This window comes from Arachis ipaensis, chromosome B7 (assembly GCF_059453495.1).
Source record: "Arachis ipaensis isolate K30076 ecotype BB chromosome B7, ASM5945349v1, whole genome shotgun sequence".
In the NCBI taxonomy this organism is placed as follows: Eukaryota; Viridiplantae; Streptophyta; class Magnoliopsida; order Fabales; family Fabaceae; genus Arachis; species Arachis ipaensis.
The window spans coordinates 142595668-142618268 of record NC_142442.1 but is presented as its reverse complement, the minus strand read 5'-3'; the positions used below and the strand labels follow the sequence as shown (position 1 = coordinate 142618268).

The 22601-nt window shown below is 32.8% G+C and overlaps 3 protein-coding genes and 1 pseudogene across 3 annotated transcripts; all 4 read right to left on the bottom strand.

The window, feature by feature from the left end:
• Positions 1-201: 201 nt before the first annotated feature.
• Positions 202-1086, bottom strand: LOC107606348 (phytosulfokines 3-like). Its single transcript, XM_016308403.3, has 2 exons — positions 702-1086; positions 202-512 (listed from the first exon to the last, which is right to left on the bottom strand). The coding sequence occupies exons 1-2, from the start codon at positions 822-824 to the stop codon at positions 384-386; spliced, it is 252 nt and encodes an 83-aa protein (XP_016163889.2). The 5' UTR covers positions 825-1086; the 3' UTR covers positions 202-383.
• An 816-nt stretch (positions 1087-1902) lies between these two features.
• Positions 1903-3526, bottom strand: LOC148554369 (uncharacterized; annotated as a pseudogene).
• Positions 3527-14418: 10892 nt separating this feature from the next.
• Positions 14419-16263, bottom strand: LOC148554368 (uncharacterized). Its single transcript, XM_088495132.1, has 5 exons — positions 15504-16263; positions 15100-15347; positions 14884-15015; positions 14621-14713; positions 14419-14529 (listed from the first exon to the last, which is right to left on the bottom strand). Exons 1-5 carry the CDS (start codon positions 16261-16263, stop codon positions 14419-14421), a joined length of 1344 nt encoding a protein of 447 aa, XP_088351258.1.
• Positions 16264-18475: 2212 nt separating this feature from the next.
• Positions 18476-21393, bottom strand: LOC107607958 (uncharacterized). The gene is made up of 2 exons (XM_021108005.2): positions 19340-21393; positions 18476-19244 (listed from the first exon to the last, which is right to left on the bottom strand). The coding sequence occupies exons 1-2, from the start codon at positions 21391-21393 to the stop codon at positions 18476-18478; spliced, it is 2823 nt and encodes a 940-aa protein (XP_020963664.2).
• Between the last annotated feature and the right edge of the window lie 1208 nt (positions 21394-22601).

Genomic DNA, 22601 nt, shown 5'->3' with positions numbered 1-22601 from the left:
CAAAGTGTGCAGAAAAACAAAGAGAATTAACGTGTTAATCAGAAAGAAAATAAAATTTATGGTGCAAGATTTGGATTCGGTCGGATCATTCATGCACGTGCCACATGTAAACCGTTTTTATTTTTGGCATGCCAATTATTGCCAATCAAGATATCCATCTTCAATCTAAATCTAAGTATCCATCAAAAAACAGAAGGGCAAAGACAGGTTAAGGATTATTATTTATTAACTAAGACGTTCATGATTTTGATACATGTATATATTACATATATATGCATATAATAATAATGATAATTATATATGAGGAATCATTTATATATACAAATTATTATTGTATTGTTATATAGATATGGATCATATATTTGGGTGGTGTATGCATTGATTTAATTCTTGGGCTTATTCTGAGTGTAGATATAATCGAGATGAGCTGCTAGAGTCCTTCTCATTAAACATTCGTCTCCTTCACAATTCTCATCATCTAACTGATCTCCTTCTTTGTATGTCTTAACATCCTTCAATTTCATTCCACACACATCCAAAGTATATTAATTCCTCAAACAAAGTAATACATATGAACAAAAATATAGTAATGTCTCATCATCGCATGACTATATATATACCAAATAAGAAAACTAATCGAACACTTGAAGAGTTTAATTAATAAGAATTAATTATTATTGAGTAAGATATACTATATGTACCTCATGCAGGGATGATGAAGAGACCATCGTCACGGCATCAAATTCAATGTGCGGACGAGAGGCGTAGATTAAGCCAAAGCTAAGAAGAAGAGACAAGGTGAAGATAGTGACCAATTTTGACATAATTGATTATGAGAACGTTTTCTTTTTTAAGAAGTTTTACCACTTAACAAGAATTATTTAAGATCAGAGAAGTCAAGGTTGTATGAGAAAGAATTGTATATATTCTTTCAATGATTATGATGATTCAATATATACAAGAAAAAAAGGAATATACAACTCATCAAATCAAAACAAACAAATCTAAAAAAGAAATCTTATCTTAACAGAATAAACAAATGAGTCACCTTATTCTAGAATAAACAGAAAAAGGCATGAGACAAAAATAAATAGAAAAAAAGAAAAAAATATTTTAATTGTTGTTTTGAGCTGATGATGATTGGTTCAATACCACTCAGTTGTGTTTTGTGTATGCGTTGCTTATGGACTATGCAGTTGAAGAGGAAGCACATAACCTTCTTTTTTAATAATATCATCATATACCATTTATAGAACATAGAATCATATATGCTATAATATGATATAAAATAATGTAAAGTGAAATGGAAGAAGCTAAGCTTACCCGGCACGGTGTAGAGTGAGTGATCCTCTATATATGCCACGATAGATTATTCGTCTACACCTAAACATCTTTCGTCTCTCAAATCTTGTAGACTTTAATTGCCACGAATCGATTTATGGCACGTTTTCAAGCCTTGTAGCTCCGATTATAACTCTTTTCAATTCCATGAGGCAGAGGAATGACAATGGGATGAGTAGGGCCAAATTTTCGTACTATTTGATTTTTTAATGGTCTCATTTCGTCTTACTCTATTTTATATAGAAGTTACTTTGTTATTATATATCAGAAGTAAAATTTTGTATCCTAACTCTATTTGTGGAATATTCGCCTCTACTTTTTTTTTTTTTTGTTTAAAGAGAGGAAACGACGTCTAGGTGAATATGAAGAGAGTCATTTGAGTTATAGTTGATTGACCTCTATTCCTTCTAAAATTTCTAAAATTTAGCATGTAAATTAAATTTTGAAATTTAAAAAGTCATAAACATTATCTAAATTTTGCTACCTTTGTTTGTATTGCTACCTTGGATTTTGTTGCGTTTTGCTAGCTGTTTCTGTTACTTCTTCGAGAATGGTGGAGCTTCATGGGTTACTTCTATGTATCTCTGTCAGATAGTCCCTCAATTTGTTGTACTGTGCTCTCTCGTTGCCAATCACACACTCCCTTGCTTCTTTGAGGGCCTTATATACCATCTTCCTATTAATCATAACGTTGTAGTCGATCTTGATGTGCTTATAAACCTCACTCAGGGTCATGTGAGGCTGAGTTTGAAGTCTCTTTTCCAGCTTCTTGGCCACCCACTTCTGATCTGCTATGTTGCTTCCAAATTCTCTGACACAAGTGTGATGAGGAGTATAAGTCTTGATTTGGTAACTCTTAAGCTGATTATTCCATGCACAGTAAATTGGCCATGGACAAGGATTCAACTTGGCAGCCTCAGTTGTCACAGTCTCTTCAGTCACATCAGCTTCATTCACATTGGCATCACCGTCATTCACATCTCCTTCATTCTCATCAGAAGCATTAACTTGCTCATTTGTAGCCGCAGTAGAAGATGTATGGCTCCCCTTTGGATTTCTTGGCTTTTTAATCCTTTCCACCCCATGTTCACAATCGCATCTAACCCTCCTTTGATCATTCTTTCTGTACCTAATTTTTCTCCCCTAAAAAATTACATGATCCTTAAGAGCATTCTTAAAACTTTCAATTGTGGCAAACTCTATTTCCAACTCAAAGTTTACCTCCCCAAATCCAACACTTTCATTAAATTGAGAGAATTCATACCTATCTCTCTCATCTTCAGAGCTTTCCAGAGTCAATAATGTCTCTGATTCATACTCAAAAATTGGATCTTCTTCTTCAATATTTTTCACAATCTCATCTTCACCACTACTGTTGGTAGGATCAGCAGCCCTGGCAGCCCCAGAATTTGGCAATCCAACCCTTGTTCTAACAGTTTTTGGCCCATTTGCAGTTGGGCCAGATGAGGTTGACCCATGAACTTTTTGTCCAGCATTATTTGGAGTCCTAGTGTTAGGCCTAGCAGCATCAGCAGCCCTAGAATTGTCTGGACCTGCATACTTTGATCCAAAACTAGTAGCTCCATTAGTGTTTGTCTTATTCTCTATTGAAGCCTTCCTTATTGCACCTATATTCCTCTGTGAAATCTTCTTTCCTATACCATCTTCTATTTTTTTGCCAACTTTTCTAGTATTTCTCTTCACAATCAAACAATCTGAGTCACTATCTTCATCCTCAAATCCTACTGGGTGGTCTATATGGTTCATCCTCTATCGTTTCATACCCTTCATCACTAGACTCCTCTTCAACATCTGCATTAGCATCAAAATCCAAATTGATGTCCTCTAGTGGAGTAACCATTATCGGGTGATCGAAATATAGATAAAACTCGTCAGTCTCCTGGTTCATCTGTTTATTCTCACGCCAATGATTAATCTCCAAATCTCCTTTTATAGGGTGCAGCCCCCTCTCCAAGTTAGGAGCCTTAGGATCAAACTAGTACCTAGCCTTATAATCCAAATAGCCCAAACCTTTGAACAGAGTTTTCAGGTCAAAGAAGCACATGAGGTCAATATCCATCTTAGAAAATTTGTCAACTTTTCCATCAATATATAGAAGAACTCCCTAGTTATCCCTTACAAAATGTCCACCGTGATAAAAAATAGGAACTACATAATTCTCCATCTAACTGCAAGTACAACATACTTGAAATCAACAAACAGAATCATCAAACCCTAAACTACTCTATTTTAAGAATTTTTGTAACTGAACCCTAACCAAACACTATACAGTCACAACATAACAACAAACCATTATACTCTATAATTATCACAGAATAGAAACTCAAACCCCAACATACTCTGTAATGGTGACATTCAGCATTGTACTTAACTAATTTAAAATTCCATAAATCTAATCAACATAAGAGAATACAAACTCACCTTTCTCAATGAACGTGTTCAACTGTCGTTACATCCACTTCACTCGGTCCTGCGCACCAATTATTGCTGCTGTTTCGGGAACGACACGTCAATAGAGTCACCCAATGCTAACGTTGGTGATCGAATTCTTCAACGATAGTGACAATAGTGCTTTGGGAGATTAAGTGCGATGCAGTGATAGCCACCTTCTCTGTAAAAGTTTGAAGAATGTGTAGGGTTTGGTTTCTATTCAAATAGAAAGGGGTTGAAGTAGAGGAGAAGAAGCGTGATCTTGTGTCTCCCACTAAAACTCAATGTTTGGTGCCAAGCCCTAAACGGCGCCGTCTTGATGAGGTGGCTAGGGACTAATTTGTCCTTCTATGACACTTGTACTTGTTGCTGGACACGCTGGAGAGTAACTGTGTCACTTCAGCTTTTTCTGGTGGCATAAAATGGAGAAATGGGTCTAGGGATTGTTTTGACCACTAGAGAAAAACAATGGGGACTAATTTGTATATTAATTTTTTTCAGGGACCAAAATGTTCGATTTTCAAATCCTCGAAGACTGATTTGGGTAATTACTCAAAAAATAACATAAAAAAATAATTATACGAAAAGAATATAGTTAGAATTCTTTGGATTTTCTCTTTTTGTGTGGTGTGAAAAAAATTTCAATAAAATTACAAGGGTGTGAAGGACCATTATTAAAAAAAAAAATAAAAACTTGAGGAAGTTGAAAAACTTCAACTAACTCTAAAGTGTTTATGGACACTAACTAATTACCAAAGGGTTTACATCCTTTTATGATTGAGTGATATTGTAACTCCTGTAATTATAGGAAATGGTTTATTAAGATTTAATCTTCACGTAATTATTCTTTTTCTTATCTCTTAATTCCATTAGCTTCTTCTTGATCATGAAAGAAACATATTGATGAATTCACATTTGACAATAAATTTTGAATAGATTTGAGTGGATTTCATCATATAAACTTACATTTATTTATTCAAATAGCATACTTTTGTGTTCTTTTCCTAAGTTGAGCTTAATTGTGAAAACATGATATTTTGTGCTTAATTTAACCAATTTTATTCCACTTTCATTCCATTCGATACCTTGATAGTTTTGACGAGTGATTTCAGGTATAATAGGTTGGAATGGCTTGATGAGAGTGGAGGAAAAGCATGCAACATGGGGAAAACATGAGGAAATCAAAGAAGAAGTACACAGGGATGTGTCCGTACGCACAAGAAGGAAATCAGCATGCGTGCGTACGCATAACCCTCTATGCGCACGCACCAGTGAAAATTCAGCGAAGTGTGCGTACGCACAGATACGTACCAGCTCGTGACTTCATTAATAAAGCACGTGGCTCGCGATTTTGGAGCTCTTTTGGCCCAATTTTGGAAGGCTGAAGCTTGTTTTGAAGTGCTATATCAAGGGGCATCATTCACATATCAAAAGAGGGATCTCACTTTTAGATTAGAAAACTCATAGTAGGAGTAGGAATAGTGTACTAGTATACAAAATTCTCTCTTACAGTTTTAATTAGGTTTTCAATGTAGCATTTTATAGTTCAATTTTGATCTTGGATTTAGCTATCTCATTGTAAGTATTCCTTAATTTTCTCTTTTATTACATTACTTGTTCTACACTTTCATATATTTTAATTCCCTTTATCAATATATACATAGTTTTGCAATTTTGGATTTTTAGTTGGTTAATTTGATGTTTGATGATTATTACATGTTTGTTTGAGTTGCCTTTGTTATTTTTGATCATTTGTGATTCATAGTTTTTATCATTTTTCCAATTTTATCATGTTTTATGATTATGCCCTCCATGTGTTTGATGAAATGCCAATTTTAATTATGGGGTAGATTTCCACCCCTTGACTTGGGAAAATGAGTTTATGGATTGTTAGAGTCATAATGTCCGACATTTAGTAATAATTCTTGGGTTGTTAGTTGTTATTGTTTCCAATAACGCTAGCTTCTTGCTAAGGTAATTAGTAAGTTAGCTAGGATTTGTGGATTAATAACAATTATGCTCACTTGACCTATCCTTCGATGTTAAGGATTGATTTAATGAGATTAATCTATCATAATTATCATAGTTGTGGTTATGGCAAGGAAGAGATTCCAGAACTCATCCCAAGTCAAGGTTCCATTTATGTTTTGAACCACAATTTCCTCAACTTTGAATCTTACTTGTCCATATTATATACATAGTTCTTTTATTCCTTTATTAGTTTATTAATTGTAATTTTGATCGTTCTTTAATTTCTTTAATTGTTCGTTTCTTTAATTTATTGAAAACACCCCTTTTGCTTTCCACAACTAAAATTGTGCACTCTTGACATTAGTTCCTAGGGAAGACGACCCGAGATTTAATTACTCTCGATTAATTTGAATTAGAAATTTTAAACTTTGATATTTGGAATTTAATTGTCAGTTTGGACTATACTATCGACAAAGCTCTTTTCTAGAGTGAAATTATAAACCGGTGCAAAAATCTTAATTCATCACATATCAAGAATAAAAGAGTAACATAGCTTAAAGACTCAAAAAACACGATTTCTTTATCTTTGACAAAATTAAAAAAAAAAAAGCAGGAGAAAAAAAACTGAAAAGGGCCGGGATCTAAATTTAATAATTAAATAGTCAAGCAGTAATGATAATAAAAATCCCAAAATCAGCTATAGCATAGAATGTTACTATTTAAATAAAAAATAACAGTAATTGCAAAAAAATACCTTTTTCTTTCGAATATATATATATATATATATATATATATAAAAGATTAATATTTAAATTTATCTCTTAAAAATTATTATTTTTTAAATTAATCTCCTAAAGATTAAATTAGTTAATTACATTATTAGTTTCTTAAAATACAATAATAAATCAAATCGATCTTTTTATCAGTTAGATAATTAATGTGTTACGTTCGTTAAGTAAAATGTAGTCTAATATATAACACATTAATACCACGAATCTAAAAATAATTAGTTAATATATCATCTGATATGTCATAAACTTATATATAGTCAAATTAATTTATTAATTTTTAAAAATATATACATGAGTCATTTTTATTACTAAAATTTTAAAATTTAATCAATTTAATCTGTAGTTTTTTTTATATACTCTATTTTTAATATTTTTTAATCCTATTTAATTTCATTTATTACACTTTATAAATCCTATTTGTTACTTAAATGATTTTGTCAAATGATTGTTAGTTATATACTAAAAGAAATTTAATTTTTTTAGATCTCATAATATAATTGTTAGTCGAAAAATATTTTTGATTAAGGTAAGTTAGTTCGAAGCGGTGAAAAGATCGATTGAGATGTAAGTAGTTGTCGAAAAGATGCACGTGCAGGTATTGGTCGGAGGAACTTGACACGGACTCGATTTCAAACACCATATTAAATCGAACGGGCCTAGTCGAACAAGTATTCGAAATAGCAGATCGAGCAGTTACGTAAGTGGAGAAATTGAAGGCTTTCATCATGTGAGAAATTTGTTGGTAACGTTTATTGGCAAAAGAGTGGGAACAGTTACCTGGGAGTGTGCATACAAGACAGCGCTATGTAATTAATAATCGGTTATAGAAGTAGACTATAAATACTAGAAAGCTTTAGGGAATAAGAGTTGGAACTTCGTTTCAGAAATTACTCACGCACACTCACATCTCCAGAAACTTTCTGAGTCTGCTTCGAGTCAATTATCTGTAGGGTTCCCTCCACATGTCTTTATCTTTTCAATTTAACTTTCTATAAACGTTATCTTTTCAAACAAATTTATGTTTCAAGTAATGATTTAACTTTCGAATGCAATTTATCTTCTAGTATCTTTAATTTTCCTGCCAAAAGCCCTTCGACTTAGTTCAAGACACCTTTACTGCTTTCTTTAAATTTCAATGCAAACCTTTTCCGATTTCAGTTAATTTATTTTTCGAATTTATTGTCTTTAACTTCTTTTATCCTTTTACAAATTTTTATTTATTTGTTATTTCGATACCTGTCTAATCGAAGACACTTTGATACACTTATAGAAAATTGGTACCTGCAAAAGAGGAGTTGGTTTCGCTCCCAGACCATTAGAATCGAACCACCATCGATTTGCTAAAAATCGACAAAACAATAATATAGTAGTATTTTAAAATTTCAGTCTCTTGATTTTTGATACATGTATATATTACATATATATGCATATAATAATAATGATAATTATATATGAGGAATCATTTATATATACAAATTATTATTGTATTGTTATATAGATATGGATCATATATTTGGGTGGTGATATGCATTGATTTAATTTCTGGGCTTATTCTGAGTATAGATATAATCGAGATGAGCTGCTAGAGTTCTTCTCGTCAAACATTCCTCTCCTTCACAATTCTCATCATCCGACTGATCTCCTTCTTTGTATGTCTTAACATCCTTCAATTTCATTCCACACACATCCAAATTATATTAATTCCTCAAACAAAGTAATACATATGAACAAAAATATAATAATGTCTCATCATCGCATCATGACTATATACCAAATAAGAAAACTAATCGAACACTTGAAGAGGTTAATTAATAAGAATTAATTATTATTGAGTAAGATATACTATACGTACCTCATCATGCAGGGATGATGAAGAGATCATCGTCACGGCATCAAATTCAAGGTGTGGGCGAGAGGCGTAGATTAAGCCAAAGCTAAGAAGAAGAGACAAGGTGAAGATAGTGACCAATTTTGACATAATTGATTATGAGAATGTTTTTCTTTTCCAAGAAGTTTTACCACTTAACAAAAATTATTTAAGATCAGAGAAGCCAAGATTGTATGAGAAAGAATTGTATATATTCTTTCAATGATTATGTTGATTCAATATATACAAGAAAAAAAGGACTATACAACTCATCAAATTAAAACAAACAAATCTAAAAAAGAAATCTTATCGTAACAGAATGATGAGTCACCTTATTCTAGAATAAACAGAGAAAGACATGCATGAGACAAAAATAAATAAAAAAATAATTATTCTAATTGTTATTTTGGGCTGATGATGATTGGTTCAATACCACTCAGTTGTGTTTTGTGTAAGCGTTGCGTATGGACTATGGAGTCGAAGAGGAAGCACATAACCTTTTTTTTTAATCATATCATCATATGCCATTTATAGAACATAGAATCATATATGCTATAATATGATATAAAATAATGTAAAGTGAATGGAAGAAGCTATAACCAATATTTAGTTATAATAATACTGTTATATTTATATAACCAACCTGGTATTTCTGAGCAACACTTGCATTTGAAATCATTTATCAGAAATTAATCAGAAAATTAACATAAACACTAAGAATAATTGAAATTATGAAACGCTTGGTAGGTTTTCAATGATGGGAAGAGGAGAAGGTCTTGGTAAAAGCTTGTAGCTTGCTTTGCTGCTTCTTACATTTTGATAATAGAGAAAATAAAGAGTGGTGCAAGCCAAAAGAAGAAGCAGCAACAACATCGACATAACTCCTTAGAGAGTTTGAGAGAGAGACAAGAATTTGATTCGGGATACTGCTGAGAAGTGTGAAGTTGTAGAACAAGTTTTTGAGAAATGCAAATGGAAATAAATGAAATTATGTCTAATCTCAACTAAGAATGGAGAAGTAATTCTGTTTATATACTATAGTCTATAGGACTATCATATTTATGTTGTCTTGAATCTTTATGATAAAGGATTATTTATTATTTTGATAAGTTTGTAAATTGATTATCTGATATTTAGTACAAATTTTATTTTTATATTTAAAAGTTTAGTTGCCTCGTTATCTAATATTTAGTATAAATTTTATTTCTATATTTAAAAGTTTATTTGTATTAATTGTCAACTATTTTTCCAATAAAAAAAATATGACTATTAAAATTGACGACACTCTTATTACTTTTTAAATTTAAAATATACAAAAGAAAATAAAAATATCGACGACATACTTGACGATTATTTAATAATTAAATCGACGGCTGTTTTGTCAATTTTAATGAATCAAATATCGACGAAAAGGTTGTCGATTTTTTATAATAATATCGACGATAAACCTGTCGATTTTATTAAGCATGTAAAATTCTCAAACTCATGTTATAGACGACAAGGTTGTCGATTTTATTGAATTATTATCGACGGACTGGCAAGCCGTCGATTTTATTAAAATTTTGCCATCGTTTTTCAATATTATCGACGGCCTAGCTGTCGATTTTAACGGTGTTTCTTGTAGTGCTTATTTGATCAATTTTTAAATTTTTAGGGATAAAAAAATGATTCATATGTATATTTTCAGAAATTAATTTGACTTTATATAAGTTCATGACGTATCAGATGATACATTAATCCATCACTTTCTGACACGTGTTATTAACTTGCCATGTCATCATATCATGTGTTAGTGTCACTTAACGTGATATTATCATGTGACTTATGAAAGAACCGATTTAATTTGCAGTTATATCTTTAGGGACTGATATGAATAGATAATCTTTCAGAGATGAATTTGAATATTAACTATAGTGTTTATGAGTAGACAAAATCAAATTCACCTAAATCAGACCCAACCCTAAATTATGACTGAATTTATTCTCTAAACCTTTATCTGATTTTAAACTCGATAAAATTTTAACTATTTAAGTCAATTTTATGAATTTATACCAAGTTTAAACCAGATTTATGAGTTAATAATATATAAGTCAACTTTATGATAATATTTTATGATTTAGCATCCAAAGTTATTATGAAATTTTGATAACACTTCTAAATTGTAACTAAAGTTATAAAACCACACAAATGTTTTACTATTTTAAATATATGACAATATTTTTTATTTTATCCATATTTTTTTTATTCAAATTAAAATTCATTATTAATACATCATATCAAAATGTTTAATTTTAATCGTTTTTTTTAAATAGTTGTTCAATTTCATTTTATTAATGATGATTTATTTCTTCAAGATTAAATTCTCTTCTATTTTTCTTTTATACTTTTTATAATATGTATGTATTAATATTTGTTCAAGAAAACCAACTATGATAGTTGATAATGAGTATATGGTTATGGTTTGAAAATTTACGATAGTGTCAAAGCGTACTTAAAATGGGCTATATGTAATTGGGCTTAAAAAAGAGGTCAAAGAAGGTGTGAAGTTACTTGGATGTGGCTTTGCGTCAACTCTGAAGAATGGTAGGAGGTACTTGCAAGGGACTCTCATATTTAAGTAGTTATCAAGAGTTCTAGATATGTTTATAAGAATTGAAATTGATCAATACCAGAGATTGATGAAGTATTTATAGAAAAAGTGATGATTTGATCATCACTGCAGCATCTTTCCTCTTATGGTAATAGATAGTTACTCTCCTGATATTTGGGGAGTTACTCCACTTTGGAATAGTTACCAAGCTTGTAGATATCTTCAGAAGTAGTAGAGTGACAAGCCTTTACTTGTCATGCAAGTCGAGTCAGTTGCATGTTACAGAGCCCGCGCTCTGAGCAAGTTGGGCAGGTCAACCCATGTTTATTATGGTCCTATTGAATTGGATCAGCAAGTTATTGAGTTTCCTTAAAATGGCCCAATCTTTTTTGGATCTATGGTTCCGAGTTAGATGGATTAGAGTATGAACAGTGTTCTGTTAAAAGTCGAATTTAAAGAAGTCATGCTTTAAGCAAGTTGTAGGATGGATGTCCATGGTTGTCTCTCTTTATATATGGAGATCGATTTGTAAATCCGTTAATCTATTAGATAATTCTATAGGTTAATGAGGTATTTATAGAAAAAGTGATGACTTGATCATCACTGCAGAATATTTCTTCTTGTAGTAGTGGATATTGGATAATTACTATATTGATATTTAGGGAGTTACTTCATATTAGAGTAGTTATTAAGTTTGTAAATATCTTCAGAAGTAGTGGATAATAAGTTTTTGTTTGTCACGCAAGTCGAATCGGTTGCAGGTTACGGAACCCATGCTTCGATCAAGTCGAATAGGTCGATCCATGTTGGTTAAGGTCTTGTTGAATTGAATTAGCAAGTTATTGGACTTCTTTAAAATGACCTAACCTTTTTTAAGTTTATAGTTCTGAGTTATCTGGACCAAGATCTGAACAACAACTATGGTAATAATGTTTTTAATGTTTTATGAGAAATATAAGAATTTTTTTTCTTTAATTTTGTGTTCATTGAATAAAATTTATTGTAAAACTAAAACATTTCATAAAATCACTTTGACTAATTTTAAAAGCTCCATGTCATTATTAGAACCAACATTAGCTAAAAATAGAATAACTTTTTATTAATTAGTTAAGATAATTTATTATTTTTAACTCTTCAAACCTTCTAAGTGATAATGTATTATTATTTCTTATAATTAAAATTAATTTTTTAAGTGTTCTTAAAATCTTATAACTACTTATAAATACTATACTTATAGACAATATAAGCCATTTATATATTTAGTCATCTATTACCTGTTACATCTAGATTCAAGTGGGTTGTCTAAATTAAAACAATAGCCTAGAATGTCCCACTACAACAAATTCGGGCTGAGGCAACCCTTTAAAAACGTTGTTTATAATAAGAGAAAGTGTTGCCTTTGATAAAAGGCAACACTTTCTGACAAAAAGCAACGCTTTTTGGGGGTTGGCTATACGGTCGTTACCTTTGGTCTAAGGCATTTGTATATTAAAGGGAACCCTTTTTTTGGCAACCTTCAAAAAACGTTGCCTTTTCTGCAAATAAAGCAACTCCGCGAAAGGGTTACCTTAGAGCACCCAAACACAACGCTTTATATAAAATGCTATGGCAACACTTTTTACGAGTTGTATTTTCTAATACATAAAGCAACACTTGTCCAGAATTTTTTAAGTTGCTTTTTCATATACCTAAAGCAACACTTGTGCAAGTTTTTTTAAGTTGCCTTTTCATATACCTAAAGCAACACTTGTCCAAGTTTTTTTAAGTTGCCTTTTTTATAGACCTAATGCAACACTTATGTAGGTTTATTTACAGTTATCTTTTTTTAATACCTAAAGCAACACCTTATTGAATTTTTCTTAGATTCTCTTTTTTAATATCTAAAATAATTTTTTTTATCTTTGTTATATTTATATGACATTTGAAGAATATATAACACCCGCATTTGAATAAGCTAATAATATATATTGCATATATATATATATATATATATAGAAAGGTCTTCCAAGTACCAATTAACATATATACTTGCTAATAAGTTACCAAGTCAAATAAATAATAAACCTAAGTAAGCAAAATACATGTTTTTCTGCTAATGAACTTAAACAAAAAAGAAACTAATTTGTCCACTTAAAACCAAAAAGACTTTGTGCTTCACCATTGTGCCAAGAATTGTCTTTATGTCTTCAGAAAACTTCATCCAACAATAAGAAAGCTGCAGTCAAATTTAAATGAACAAAAAAATTATAGTCAAAACATCAGCTATACAATAATATGTATACTCAAGTGGTACAACAATTTAGCATACATATACCTAATCATGATTTGGTATATGAGTCGATGGAGGAGAATGCTGAGGAACTAAATTTGGATCTTGAGCACTATTTGCAGACGATTGCTTAGATCGCAAGAGAGAAAGCGCTTCATCAACATTCATACCAGGAGAAGTTTGTTGCAACATAAGTTTCACAATATCTTCCAATCCTTGCAGTCATTGCTTATGGTCGTCTAATTCAGTTTTTAAAGTTGTTACCTTCTCTTCACTTTGTTTTTTGATTTCATCTATTTCTTTATTTTTCTTAAGAGAAGTTTTTGTAACAGTTCTTCCATAACATCGAACTCTTCCTGGATTCTCTTTACCAAAAACTTTTTGAAATGCATTAGTAGGAGTTTCTCCAGCTTCTTGGAGATCATCAAGTTTATCCTATACACACAAATATATGATATGTCTATTTTTAGTGATAAAAATTCAATGAAAGAATCCAAAAACCTATTGATAACTAATAGGGACAGTAATCCAAAATAGCCATAAAAGAGCCATAAAATAGCAGTCCATGATAGCCATAAAACATGGTTGTAAATTGTCATAGAACAACAATTAAATCAGCCATAAAACAGCCATGAAATAACTATAAAATAGCAGTCCATGATAGCCATAAAATATGCATAAAATAGCCATAGAACAGCATATAAATCAGCCATAAAACAGCCATGAAACAGCCATAAAATAGCAGCCATGACAGCCATAAAATAGCCATAAGTAGATACTAAAACAACAACCACGATAGCCATAAAATAGGCATAAAATAGCCATAGAACAGCAATTAAATCAGCCATAAAAAAGAAAGCAGCAAGTCAGCAACCATGACAACCACAAAACAGTCATAAAGTAGATACTAAAACAACAACCACAATAGCCATAAAACAGTCATAAAATAGCTGCCATGACAGCCATAAAATAGGCATAAAATAGCCATAAAACAGCAACTAAATCAGCCATGAAACAGCCATGAAACAGCCACAAAATAGATACCATAACAACAATCACGATAGCCATAAAACAGCAAAAAAATAGCATCCATGACAGTCATAAAACAACAACTAAAACAAAAAAATTATAGAGTAACTTACATAACAGCTTGTGTTTCTATATCAAGTGTTTTCCCTTTTAGTCCATTCCGAGTTGCAACAAATATTTCAGCTTGATTTGGTTCCTCTTTGTTCTCTTTTTTCTCACACTACAGATCAAGATAACAATTACAAAATTATAACATACTAAAATTAGGGAGAAGTAACAAGTAGAGAATTTTAACTCAAATGTGACCTTACCAAATTAACACGCACTCTTGCAAAATTGATTGGTCCCATTTTATGCCTCCATTGTTGCTTCTTGCGATTTTCAGAATTTATAACACACATGGCCTGTGTTTAAAATAAACAATGATGAAAAAAATATAAAAATTGAAAGAATTATACTTGATCATATCAAATAATAATAATTGAAATCCTCTAGCTCACTTTGACAGTTGGAATACTCCAATATGCAATTAGCTTCTGAAATTGTATTCTAAAATTTCCAAAGGACGATTCACCAACATATCCTCAATATTTCCAGAATATGGTTCAAAATGCTTCTTTTTTATTCTTGTTTTGTAACGCTTCCATGCTCCTTGAACACCAATCATCACCCATAACTTTGAAGATTTTGGAAGAATGAACTTTGACTACAAACACATCAATTTCATCATATCATATGCATAAAAAGATTATTAACATATGGCATAAACATAAAGATAAATGGAGCTTACATTAATATACTTCCAAATGCGCTTTTTGATTTGCTTAGGCACAGCTTTCCAATTAGTGTACATCAAGATAATAAAATCACTATTCCTTCCCATTGTTCCAATAAAATTAGTTAAATCCTTCACTCTTTGAGCAGTTGGCCCCACGGTTGCTCCCTGGTCAAAAGTCACTTCCTCCCTTTCTTCCCAAGTTCTTGCATGAATCTTTAGGCATCTTGTTTTTCCACGTGTCTTTTTAACCTTTGAAATAACTAAATTAAAAATTGAGAAATAGTACAAATTAAAATCAAAGACAACCGTGAATCATATATGGAGAGGGATACCGTGAAAGGTATGGAAAGGGCAGCCCCATGCTCATAGATAAAAAGAAAATGTAAAACAAATAGCAACAAACTAAATTACATCACCTTCTACTTGAGCCTCTTCCATAACTTGATCTCCTTCTACATCAAAATTGTCACTTTCATGTTCACCAATATAATCTTCCTCAGAGGAGATATGAACATTTTCTCCATTATTCGGGGATGGCCTAGATCTAGCATCCTCAGTAGTTGGAACTTCAGTATGTTCCTCTTCTCTTTCCACATGAATTCCTTGGTCACCCAAACAAGCATCAAGAGTCATTGCTGGACGCTTTAAGTTATTTTTTAAGTTTGTCAAGTTAGCTGGTTCTTTTTCAGTAGCTCCAGCATTCTCACCAATTGACTTAAAGTTATCTTCCTCTTCTCTTTCCACTTCTACTCCTTCTGTATGCAAAAAGGCATCAAGAGTCATTGCTGGACACTTTGCCTTGCTCTTCATCTTCTTAGGAATTGGTTGTTCTTCTAGTTGAACATTACTCCTCACTTGGTTATGGGAAGACCTCAAAGACCGGTTCATAACATTGTCTACAAGTGTTTTATTTCTCCCTTCCATTGAATTCTCCCTACTTTGTTTGTCTCCAATTTTTGAAATTTTTCTCTTAGGCTGTTGTGCTATTTTGGCTTGATTACTTCCTTTATCACCTTTGGTTATAAAATTTCGAACTAGTTTCGCAGCAGAAGATACTTCCTTCATTTTAAATTCTTTAAATTTTGCATGAGCTTGATACTTTTTTACCAGTCTTTTCCTCTTTGAAGTTGCTCCATTTTTCATTAAGTTGCTGTATAAAAATATTAAAATAGCCATAAAATACAATTGCATATGCATCTAATAAGGGGAAGAGGTAAACCATAACAAACAATTACCAAATTCTATATCACAATATTCAGCAAATCAAGTTCAAAACTGCTAACATAAAGCGATAAATCTGACTTATATACCATTGATGAGCGGATAATTTATACCCTTTTTGGCATTGTTCTTACATAGTTTTTAGTATGTTTTATTTACTTTTTGTTATATTTTTATTAGTTTTTATTCAAAAATCACATTTCTGGACTTTACTATGAGGTTGTGTATTTTTCTGTAATTTCAGGTATTTTTTGGTTGAAATTGAGGGACCTGAGCAAAAATCTGATTCAGAGGCTGAAAAAGAACTACAAATGCTGTTAGATTCTGACCCTCCTGCACTCGAAGTGGATTTTCTGGAGCTACAGAAGCCCAATTGGCGCGCTCTTAGTTGCGTTGGAAAGTAGACATCTTGGGCTTTCTAGCAATATATAATAGTTCATACTTTGTTCGAGATTTGATGGTCCAAACTGGCGTTCAAAATCAGCCTAAAACTTTCTGGCGTAAAACGCCAGAACTGGCACCTTTTTCGGCGTTAAACGCCTATTCTGGCACCCAGAGTGGCGTTTAACGCCAACTTTGGGCATATGCACGTGAAAGCTTGAAAGCTCAGCCCAGGCACGCACCAAGTGGGTCCCAGAAGTGGATTTTTGCACTATCTGCACTTAGTTACTCATTTTCTGTAAACCTAAGTTACTAGTTTAGTATAAAAATTACTTTTAGAGATTCATTCAGCACCTCATGAAATTTTTACATTCCATATTGTATCTTTGACGGCATGAGTCTCTAAACCCCATAGGTGGGGGTGAGGAGCTCTGCTGTGTTTCAATGGATTAATACAATTACTACTGTTTTCTATTCAATCACGCTTGATTCTGTTCTAAGATATTCACTCGTACTTCAATCTGGAGAATGTGATGATCCGTAACACTCATCATTATTCTCAATTCTATGAACGCGTGCCTGACAACCACATCCGTTCTATCTGAGCTCAACGTAGTCATTGGGCGATAGCTTGAGTGTGTATCTCTTGGGTTTCTAATCAACGGACCGAGTCCGGAGGTTAGAACCTTCGTGGTATAGGCTAGAACCACTTGGCAGCATTCCTGGGATCCGGAAAGTCTAAACCTTGTCTGTGGTATTCCAAGTAGGATCTGGGAAGGGATGACTGTGATGAGCTTCAAACCTGCGAATGTTGGGCGCAGCGACAGTGTGCAAAAGGATCAATGGATCCTATTCCGACGCTAGCGAGAACCGACAGATAATTAGCCATGCGGTAGCTGTACTTGGTATTTTTCATCCGAGACGAGAAATCTGACAATTGATTAGCCATTCAGAAACCGTAGAGGACCATTTTCACTGAGAGGATCATAAAGCTTGCCATTGAAGGAAGCCATGCATGTTTGGAGAAGAAGACAGTAGAAAAGCAGAGATTCAGATGATAGAGCATCTCCGAAACCCCAACCTGTTTCTCATTACTGAATCACAAGTACTATTTATTTCATGTTATCTATTTTTCATAAACAAAATCAATTATCCCATTTAAATCTCCTGACTAAGAATTACAAGATAACCATAGCTTGTTTTAAGCCAACAATCTCCGTGGGATCGACCCTTACTCACGTAAGGTATTACTTGGACGACCCAGTGCACTTGCTGGCTAGTTGCGCGGAGTTGTAAAAAAAGTGTGAAATCACGATTCCGCGTACCAACCATAAAAGAGGGAAACAAGTCACTCAAAAAGTCTTCGGAATCATATTCTTCACTCAAAAGGCAGAAAAATTCAAAATGCAGAAAAATATTCCCACACATACTCATAATCAAGATGCAGAAAAATTCAGAAAATTCTAAGAAGCAACAATCAGAACATAAAAGAGGGAAAACAAGTTGAAAACTGCTAACATAAAGCGATAAATCTGACTTATATACCATAAAAGAGGGAAACAAGTCACTCAAAAGTCTTCGGAATCATATTCTTCACTCAAAAGGCAAAAAAAATCAAAATGTAGAAAAATATGTCCCACACACACACTCATAATCAAGATGCAGAAAAATTCAGAAAATTCTAAAAAGCAACAATCAGAACATAAAAGAGGGAAAACAAGTTGAAAACTGCTAACATAAAGCGATAAATCCGACTTATATACCATAAAAGAGGGAAACAAGTCACTCAAAAGTCTTCGGAATCATATTCTTCATCCGATCCTGTGTTATACTCTTGGGAAAAATAGACTTCTTTTGCGACATCGACCAGAACTTCATTCAAATCATTCCTTACCAAGTCTACTTCACCATCATCATTAGGTATAGAAGGAACCGTCGAATTATCAAATGGCTCATTTTCATAAGTATCTTCAGCATCAATGGCAACTTGATCACTTATGCTAAATAGGTCCCTTGGAACAGTCTTCATTACATAATGTTTATTTTTATCAAATGCATCTTGCACATAGAAGCATTGGTGCACTTGACATGCCAATACAAAAAGCTCTTCCTGATAGCACTTTTTGTTAAAATGCACATATGTCGAGCCATAAGCATCCTCCCAAGCCTCATACCAATCACATTTGAACAATGCAACCTTAAAATTTCTATAGTAGTCCAACTCAATGATATCATTCACTCTACCATAATAAGAAACGTTTTCATGAATTGGATTTGCATCCTTTGTGCTTGCAAAGCTTGTCGTTAATGCTACTAAAGTAACACCACTATTTTGTGTCTTGCGTCTTACCTCACGTTGCCTAGTGTGAAATCTATATCCGTTGATAGAATAACCAGAATATCTTTTTGCACATTGGGTTGGTCCTCTAGAGAGCTCTTTTATCCAATTTGGAACATCATGCCGCAAAGCACGTGTTTTAAACCATGTAGGAAAGTTTTTGCTATGGTTTTTAGCTCTCATCCATCGTGTTCCTTGTTGATAAGTCTCATGCTCACTAAAACTCAAAAGTATAATATTTGTAAGTATAAAACAGACCTATCAAAATTTCTAATTAAAATACCAAAATATAGTAGAATTAGTATGATTTACCTAACATAGTCGTCTATTTTGTGACAATTCAATAATATGTAGCTATGAACTTGCTCTCGAGACTTGTCGTCAAGGAGAAAAGGTTCACCTTTCTTTGCACCCAAAGGAACACCTCTTTTTGGAAATAGATTCGAAAATACATCTGTAGTTTTCATCATAGAATTATTAGGTTCATCATTATTTCTGGGTTGTCTATTCAATTTTGTTTGGACACCAGAATGTAAGTAACACGAGCAAAATGTCAAATATTCTTCAACCAAATATGACTCTGCAATAGATCCTTCAAGACGACTTCTGTTTCGAACATAGGACTTCAAAGTACACATGTATCTTTCTAGAGGATACATCCACCGAAATTGAACTAGACCTCCCAATCTCACTTTATTAGCCAAATGAATAGGCAGATGAATCATTATGTCGAAGAAAGAAGGAGGAAAGATCCTCTCTAATTGGCATAATGATGTGTTATACTGCCAATAAGGTAAATCAAAGAATATTGACCTCTTCTTCCATGGACCATCTTTCTTTGGTTTTAGCTTCCCAAATGAATTATCCACATACTCCAACTGACTTAAAGCTTCAGTACCCGACAATAATGGTGGAGCTTGCCTATATTCTACTTTTCCATTGAAAGGTCTCTTATTAGCTCTCCATGGATGATCCTCGGGTAAAAAGGCATGATGACCTATATAGCATGTCTTGCGACTATATTTAAGATAGTTAGAACAAGTCCCATGGTTACAACAAGGGCAAGCTAGCTTCCCTTTTGTACTCCAACCAGATAGCATTGCATAAGCCGAAAAATCACTAATTGTCCACATAAGAGCTGCATACATTTGGAAGGTTTCATTTTTGGATGCATCATATGTTTCCACCCCGACCTCCCACAACTCCTTCAACTCCTCGATCAAAGGTTGCAAGTAAATGTTTATATCATTTCCTGGTGACTTTGGTCCAGGGATTAGCAACGACAACATAAAGTATTCATGTTTCATAGACATCCATGGCGGCAAATTATAAGCCATTAAAACAACAGGCCACGTGCTATGAGATATGCTCATGGTTCGATATGGATTGAATCCGTCACTTGACAAGCCAAGTCTCACATTATGGGGATCGAGAGCAAAATTTGTATGATGATTGTCAAAGTCCTTCCATGACTGCCCGTCAGCAGGATGCCTTAACTTCTCATCTTTTCTGCGTTCTTCGTCATGCCACCTCATGCTTTTAGCTGTTGCTGAGCACATGAATAGTCTTTGAAGCCTGGGAATTAGGGAAAAGTGTCGCAACGTCTTCACAAGAATATTGTGATATTTTTTTGAAGGCAAAACATCAGCTTCAACTACAGGATGCACAATCCAACGAGAAGCGCCACATTCATGACAAGATGTGTCCTTCTCGTACTCTTTCCAATATAGCATGCAATCGTTCGGGCATGCGTCAATCTTTTTATAGTCAAGACCTAAGTCTCTTACCATAGTCTTGGCTTTATTGAAAGAAGTAGGAATATTTAAGTTAGGAATAACCTCTTTTAGCAACTCCAAGAGAGAAGTAAAAGAGGCATTACTCCACCCATGTTGACACTTTAACAAGTATAGTCGGATGGTGAAAGACAACGTAGAAAACCCGTTGCAACCGGGATACAATTCTTTGCTAGCCTCTTCAACCAAGTTATAGAATTTCTTTGCATATTCATTCATACCTTCTTTTATCCCTTCCGCTTGTGCCACATCCCAAATTCTATCATTCAACAAGGCGTCCATGTCGTCATACGAGTTAGTCTCACTCTCACTATCAATCTCACTATCGCTATCGCTATCAACATCCATGCCGACTACGCTTTTCCCATGATGAATCCATCTCGTATAACCATTAACGAATGCAAAGGCAATCAAATGAATATAAATTGTTTGTCTTTTGTGCCACAAGAAATTACAACACTTTGCACAAGGGCATAAGATTTCCTCTCCTTGCGGGTATCCGATGGAGTAAGTAAAGTCTAAGAAGTCATTGACACCGTTACTAAACTCAGCTTTATCTCTCGGTAAACTCATCCAATCTTTTTCTAGGTCTTGGAAAAACCTAATTATTCATATATTATTACTACTATTTAACTAATAACCATGTAAATAATAATGTTTATGCACAGTAAGTATATAAATTCATAAAAAAGGCACATAAAAATATTATTATTAAAATTAAGAAACAATGAAAAAGACACATAAAAGACATTCAACATGAAAAAAAAAACTACACAAAGGTCATAATATACATATGAAAACATACAAGTATAAGTAAGATAAAAAAAACTTACGGAGTCATGGCTCAACAAATTGCAATCTTCAAGTCCTAGAATATCCACCAATGTTCCTCAAACTCCTCTAAAGTAATCTTTCTGTATAACAGAGAAAAGTATCAAATTTACATTACTCCATGTGGAAAGCAGAAAAATCAAACAAAAAATAATAATCGAACAAAAGTCCAAGGCACTGTCCTCCACCAAGTACACACAAACACAAACACAAACACAAAAGCTTATGCAATTTAAATAATCAAATAAAACATGCTGCTTGCCTTCTAAGCACAGACACACAAAATATAATGTCGCATGATTGAGGATAAACACGAAAATAGATTAGTGTCATTATCAAATATCATCCTCTGGTTCAAAAATAGATATTCCTTGTTCTTTTCTCTGCACAAAAAATGTTTCCTAGAATTTAAGAATAAAGCCCAAGAGGAATGGCATGAACTTAATTCTGTTTTTGAGCGGCTGAAAAAAAAAATACAGTGAAAATCCAAGATTCCATAACTCTTTAGTTACAACTTTTACTACATAAAGTCTTGTAATTCATGGAACATAATACTAGACTTTAAGAGTAACTTAAAGATTTAAAAGGTTCAAGGTAGGGTTTGTCTTGAGATCCAAGTATTTCAATTTAATTTATATGGTTATTTTTTTAATTATCCCTTTATCTCTCTATATTGATTTATATATTTCTATTTATTGATATAAATTAAATATATGATTTGCATGCCCAATTTGTGTTGTGCTAATTGAACTTTGATTATATATAGATAGATAAAGAGTAACATTGAACTATATGGGTTAAGATTTTAATTTTCTAACTGCTTGATGTAGGTTAGATGCTTGGTGATATCTAAGAATTTATGTAAAAAAGAGAATAGGAATTGCACATACTTGTATTCAAAACCATATATACAATCAAGAACACAAGTACGGGCACAGCAATATGATTCA